At 36.6% G+C, this 6,557-nt stretch overlaps 1 protein-coding gene across 2 annotated transcripts; it reads left to right on the top strand.

Moving 5' to 3' along the window:
* The first annotated feature begins 37 nt into the window (after window positions 1-37).
* Window positions 38-5,527, top strand: BMI1 (BMI1 proto-oncogene, polycomb ring finger). Of its 2 annotated transcripts, none has more exons than XM_013006775.2 (10): window positions 38-75; window positions 810-940; window positions 1,255-1,351; window positions 1,807-1,862; window positions 1,955-2,005; window positions 2,169-2,277; window positions 2,359-2,404; window positions 2,815-2,913; window positions 3,281-3,361; window positions 3,681-5,527. In XM_013006775.2, the coding sequence occupies exons 2-10, from the start codon at window positions 829-831 to the stop codon at window positions 4,008-4,010; spliced, it is 981 nt and encodes a 326-aa protein (XP_012862229.1). In that variant the 5' UTR covers window positions 38-75; window positions 810-828; the 3' UTR covers window positions 4,011-5,527. The 2 variants fall into 2 exon arrangements, with proteins under 2 accessions (XP_012862229.1, XP_045156165.1); XM_045300230.1 differs by having other exon boundaries at window positions 54-69.
* Window positions 5,528-6,557: the final 1,030 nt, after the last annotated feature.

The following is a 6,557-nucleotide window of genomic DNA, read 5'->3' as shown; positions in this document are numbered from 1 at the left end:
CCTGCCCGCGGAGGCTCGGGGCTCCGGCTGGGTTCCGCGAGGAGTTGCAGCGGTGGCCGGATGCCAAGTGTAAGTGTAAGTTGCTATGGAAACCCTGACAGAGGCAAGTTCCGAATCCGCAGCGAGACGGAGCCTTGGGCGCCGCCGGATCCGCCCCTTGCATCCCGGCCCCCAGGCGGCCGCCTCGCTCAGGCCCCGGCCATGGTGGAGCGGCTGCCTCGAGGTGCTGCTCCCGCGGCCCCAGCACCCAGCTCCGGAAATGCCAGGCATGCAGCGGGGGCCGAATTTGTTTTCCCTTTGTATCGCGCCGAAACGCCAGCTTCTAGCTGCTGGGAGCGCGGAACGCAGCCGCGAGCACCCCTGGGCAGCCAGGGCACGCGCGGGGATGTTCGATTGCAGAGCCTGGAAAAAGTTTGACAATGAATTTGGAGACGTGGATTGGGCCCTAGTGGTTGGTAAATTGGTGCGCGGACCGTGCGGTGCCTGCAGCAGCTTTGGAGCTGCTGGGTTGGAGGACAAATGGAAGAAAGAGACCCGAAGGCTCGCGGCTCCCAGCCCCCATCCCAGCTGGAATGACCTGAGAGAGCAGCGAAGGAACTTTCTAGTTGGATCCTTTTTCACCGTTTCAGTAGAATTGATTTGAATCTGATTAGTAAACTCCTTCCGTGGAAAACATCGCAACAGACCAGTTGTCCGGTGTTCAAGGAGTTGTGTGCAGCCCAGCAGCACTTAACGCATGTAGGATCACTAGGAGTTGGAGACAATTCCTCTCTTTTCTGAAGTTTAAACGGCCTTTCTGTGTCTTGCAGGATCTTTTATTAAGCAAAAATGCATCGAACAACGAGAATCAAAATCACGGAGCTAAACCCTCACCTGATGTGCGTGCTTTGTGGAGGGTACTTCATTGATGCCACAACCATCATAGAGTGCCTACACTCCTGTAAGTACAGACCCGAGACCTCTCTGCCTTGGGTGCTGCCCATTTCAGCCGCAACTTGAAAACTCATTCTCACAGGCCTTGGGTCTCTGGGGGGAAAATAAGGAAGCCATTTTCTTCTCTTGTATTTAGGAGGAACTTTTTGCTAATATTTTATTTACAAATGTATAATGTGTAAGTGTTCTCAGGACGGACATTGTTGGTTTACTTCATTGGAAATAGATATTGCTATTGCTAGCTTTTGGTTTCTGACACTAGTTTGAATGCTTTAGCCTTCAATTCTTACCTTACAAAAACTTTTGTGTTCCTGCCTCTAGTCTGTAAAACATGTATTGTGCGTTATCTGGAGACCAGCAAGTATTGCCCTATCTGTGATGTCCAAGTTCACAAAACCAGGCCACTCTTGAATATAAGGTAGGAAGATGTGCAAAATCCTTGTTTGTAATAATCCTTGTTGCATTCAGTTTAGTGAAGGCTACCTGTATATTTCTTCTTAAATAGAAAATTCACCTTTCCATGTTAAATCCTTCCATTTTAATGGTGACAAACTTTAAACAGTTCTGTATTGTGGGTTTTTTTTGTCCTCTAAAAATTGAATTCATGACACTTGAGGAAATGTTGGAAAAATGCTGCTGTTATCTTTTTATTCATTCTAGCTAATTTAATGACTTGAAAGGTACACTTTTGACTTAGTGACTGCAGTGTTGGTGAATATATATTACAATAATTTTCTAAAAGAATTTTACACCAATTAAAAGTGTATCACAATCATGGAAAATATGAAGCACAAATGAAACAATCTATTAGAAAACTGCCTATAATCTTTGATATTTTTAATAACTTACTTTTTTTAATTTATTCTTTTCCAGGTCAGATAAAACTCTTCAAGATATTGTGTACAAATTAGTTCCAGGGCTTTTCAAAAGTGAGTAACTTGCCTAAAGAATGAATTGTAAAAAGATTATACAGTGATTTTACATGATATACCAAAGGTGCTTAAATGCTCTCTCTTTTCAGATGAAATGAAGAGAAGAAGGGATTTTTATGCAGCTCATCCTTCAGCTGATGGTAAATTTTTTGTCACGGGAAAATGTTTTATTTAGATGGAAATAAATCCAGTGATTAAATTTTATTAAAATTGCATTTAATCTAAAGTGCCAATTCCTGTGTGTGTGTGTGTGTGTGTGTGTGTGTGTGTGTGATCAAATTGAATTTCAAAATGTCTCTCTAGCTGCCAATGGCTCTAATGAAGATAGAGGAGAAGTTGCAGATGAAGATAAGAGAATTATAACTGATGATGAGATAATAAGCTTATCCATTGAATTCTTTGACCAGAACAGGTAAATTCTCCAAGAAATATATTTTATGCTAAATATATGTACCAGATACATTGTGTTACTAATAAATTGTTTGTTTCTTAGATTGGATCGTAAAGTAAACAAAGACAAAGAGAAATCGAAAGAGGAGGTATGTTAACATAAATATATAAAAGAAAGTTTTTTTGGTTCAAAAGGATTTATGTTGCCCTTCATGATATCTAATTCAAATAGGAAAGTATTGTGCTTAATGTTTGAGTGATCTACATACTTTAGTTAATTATTAGAATCTGTTTCATATGATTGCTGTTTTCATAAAATATTTCATAGTTCAAGTTTAACACTTTGACATATGTTAAATTTTATAATTGTATTGGGAATCTCCCTTTGAGTACAAAATAGAAATAGTAAACTCAAAGAATGTCTAGTTGGGAGTTTAGTCACACCCAGTTTGTGTATTGATTTCTTTTACCATTGCTTGAGGCAATCTAGTTGAACAGATTTTTCTTACTGGAAAATTAGGAACTGAAACATTTTAATTTTTCTTAAATGAACTCTTAGGTAAATGATAAAAGATATTTACGATGCCCAGCAGCAATGACCGTGATGCACTTAAGAAAGTTTCTCAGAAGTAAGATGGATATACCTAATACCTTCCAGGTATCTACTTTGTGTAGTCTTTATGCATTTTATGTTGATTTTTGAAAAGCTTAGCTTTTTTTTTCACATGTTGAATTTGGAACTGGGGTGGGGGCCTTAAGGGGAGAAAAAAAGGACAATGGAAAAAAAAATTTAATTTAGCACCAAAATTGGTAATAACTCTTAAAACATCTGGTATAGATCCTGTTTCATGCTATCAAAACAAATCTGATTTTTTTTCCTCAAAGTTGCCAGAGGAATTTTTGTTCTTTGTCCAATTGCTTGGACAAACTGTTTTTGAAGAATTTTTGGATTATTCTTAGATGATGAAAATGTAGTTTGTCTTTGTTATTCTTTATGACACTTTGCAATTGAAATGTTTCAATAGATTGATGTCATGTATGAAGAGGAGCCCTTAAAGGATTACTATACACTGATGGATATTGCCTACATTTATACTTGGAGAAGGGTAAGTAGCATTATCTAATAATTTCAGGTTATGATGGCAAGATAAATTTCAAGAGTTAACACTGATTTGCTATGGGAAAAAAATTATAAATTATCAAGGTTTCATGGGGGAAGAAAGGTGGGGGGAGAGGGGAAAAATGAGAAGCTTGATACCTAGAACTCAAGTAGAAAGAAAATGTTTTGAAAATGATGATGGCCACATATGTGCGAATGTGCTTGACACCATGGATGGGTGGATTGATTGTGATAAGAGCTATAAGAGCCCCCAATAAAATGATTGAAAAGAAAAAATGACTGATTTGCCTTTCTTTTTTTTATAGAACGGACCACTTCCTTTGAAATACAGAGTTCGACCGACTTGTAAAAGAATGAAGATCAGTCACCAGAGAGATGGACTGACCAATCCTGGAGAACTGGAAAGTGACTCTGGGAGCGACAAGGCCCACAGCCCCGCAGGAGGGGCTCCCTCCACCTCATCTTGTTTGCCTAGCCCCAGCACTCCAGTCCAGTCTCCTCATCCACAGTTTCCTCACATCTCCAGTACTATGAATGGAACCAGCAACAGCCCCAGCGGTAACCACCCATCTTCCTTTGCCAATAGACCTCGAAAATCATCCGTGAATGGGTCTTCAGCAACTTCATCTGGTTGATACCTGGGAACTGTTAAGGGAAAAAAATTTTACAGCCCCGATTTATATAGATATCTTCATGCCATTACAGCTTTATAGATGCTAATACATGTGATTATCGTCCAATTTGCTTTCTTTTGTAGTGACATTAAATTTGGCTATAAAAGATGGACTAGATGTGATACTCATGGACGCTAATTGATATGAAAGATTGTTTCTATGAAGAATTGGTTTTGGGGAAGACAGGATTTTTTTTCTGTGTGTTAGGAAAGATGTGAAATGGATTCTGTAACCATCGTTTGGATTTGGAAATATTCTGCAGATATAAGCATTGGGCCATAGTTTGTTAATCTCAACTAATGCCTACATTACATTCTCCTTAATTGTTCTTGTTATTATGCTGTTTTGTGAACCTGTAGAAACCAAGTGCTTTTTATCTTGAAATTCAACAAAACAGAAAGAATACACATAGAATAATGCATTCTATGTAGCCATGTCACTGTGAATAACAATTTCTTGCATATTTAGCCATTTTGATTTCTATGTTTCATTTTTCCTTCTTTGTTGCTGCGTGCAAAACCGATCAAAGGAAAAGTAAACTTCAGTTTTACAATCTGTATACCTGAAAGCGGGTATTACCGTTTATTTTACTGACTTGTTTAAATGATTCGCTTTTGTAAGAATCAGATGGCATTCTGCTTACTGTACAATGCCATATTGGTATATGACATAACAGGAAACAGTATTGTATGATATATTTATAAATACTATAAAGAAAGTAATTGTGTTTCATGCACTCAGAAATGGTTATTAAAATTCTCCCAACTGGTTGTTCGACCTTTGCAGATACCCCATGTTTCAGCATTTTTTATCAGCATAGACTATTTTTAATGTGGAACTATACCCCTAAATTCTGTTCCATTGGGAGCCATTGACAACACATTATAATACTGAATTTCCTCCAGTAGTACATGTTTACTTGTAAATTTAATCCTTGCCACAAAGGCAATGCCTGATTACAGGATCTGAAAGATTATTCACTTTCCATTGATTGTGATATGTTTGATGGGTTTTTAAATGTACATTTACCACTATGATTCTAAAATAACTTTTTAAGGAAACCAAGTTGCTGGAAGAAGGCATTTTATCTAAAATATTTTAATAAATGGTATAGCAGTAATTTCAAATTTAAGAATTGACAGTTGAGAACATCGAAATATGCTTTCTAATATCTACAAGTGAACACTATGCGCTTCTACAAGTTGGTTGTTCTTTTTTTTTTTAATAGAGTGAGCATGTTGAGTTTTAAATACGTATAACCCCAACAATTTTCAGTTTGTTGTTTGCCCTGGTCGAACTTCATGTGTTTTCATCACCCATCAGTTATTTGTAAGGGTGTTTATTCTCAATGAATATTGTTTCATGTTTGTACGGGAAAATTGTAGCTAAACGTTTCATTGTTCCCTCAGTCTGTAAAAGAAGCACAATTCTATTGCTTTGTCTTGCTTATAGTCATTAAATCATTACTTTTGCATATATTCCTGCTTTTCTGCTTTCATTAAAGTTACAGTAAAAGAAGTTTCATTAAGCCACAAAATTACATATATTTTTATTTTGCCTGAAATGTGTACATTCCCCTAATGTAAGTGCTATTTCTGCTTATAGAAGTTAAATTTCATTTGTAGTTGGAAAATAATACAATTAAAAGGATATTCATTTAGAAATTAGCCAAGACCTTCAATAAAAATTTGATATGAAAAGCACGATGTTCAGAAGTTTGGGAAATCCTAGTGGATTACAAGAGGTAAAAGTTAAATTAGTGATTTTTCTGGGAATTACGTGCTTTGTTGTACAAATGCTTGAAAGACCAAAGATTTATTTTGTGTCTAGTTTGTAATCTTTGATGTGACAAGTTAGCCGTATTTATCAATTTTAGTGAAATTAACTTAGTTTTCTAAACTTGTAAAAAACGTTCCTGTTACTCTAAGACAAATTAAAGTTAAGGACGTTTCAATAGAACATATGTATATAAATGAAAATATTTCTCAGGCCAGTATGAGGTCATTTAACTTGCACAAAACCAAATGATGTCAAGATCAACACAACTCAATTTACATTTGAATTTACATTTCAACCTCTTCAATGGGCTTTTTGAAATTATGTGAAATGTTACATTATGGCTTAATATATAAATGTATTAGAAATATATCCATTTTAAAAGGATATTTATATCCTCACTTTAAAGTTTAAAAAATTGCTTAATAGGATATTTCAGCTAAAATTTCTAAAATCCCAATGTCTGAATCAAGTGGGAAAGATGTTTCTAATTGCCCCATCACAGTTCTGACAGATTTAAAACTTTAAACTAGCACTCAAAACAAGTTTCAACGCTGCTGACTTTGTAACCGTCAAATCAGAGTACATAAAAAGTCAGCTCTAGGAACTTCTAGACTTCTGGGATTCTCTCCCACAAAGTTAGTGCTAGCAAAATAATGTACAGAAGCTGCCGAAATTGATTTCACAGATTTTAGCTTGACTGCAAACAGAAAGGAGGCTGGTTGCTGTTGT

Source organism: Echinops telfairi, unplaced genomic scaffold (assembly GCF_000313985.2).
Source record: "Echinops telfairi isolate 266 unplaced genomic scaffold, ASM31398v2 ScPeMD7_7461;HRSCAF=8499, whole genome shotgun sequence".
Taxonomy (NCBI): Eukaryota; Metazoa; Chordata; class Mammalia; order Afrosoricida; family Tenrecidae; genus Echinops; species Echinops telfairi.
Note: the sequence above shows the minus strand (reverse complement) of the source record. Positions and strands in the feature narration are given on the sequence as shown.

Excerpts from the sequence above, each read along its gene's own strand:
- BMI1 (XM_013006775.2), top strand. The coding sequence starts at position 829 with ATGCATCGAACAACGAGAATCAAAATCACGGAGCTAAACCCTCACCTG. Across the intron at positions 1,863-1,954 it reads AGTTCCAGGGCTTTTCAAAA|ATGAAATGAAGAGAAGAAGG; the intron begins GTGAGTAACTTG and ends CTCTCTTTTCAG. Across the intron at positions 3,362-3,680 it reads ACATTTATACTTGGAGAAGG|AACGGACCACTTCCTTTGAA; the intron begins GTAAGTAGCATT and ends TTTTTTTTATAG.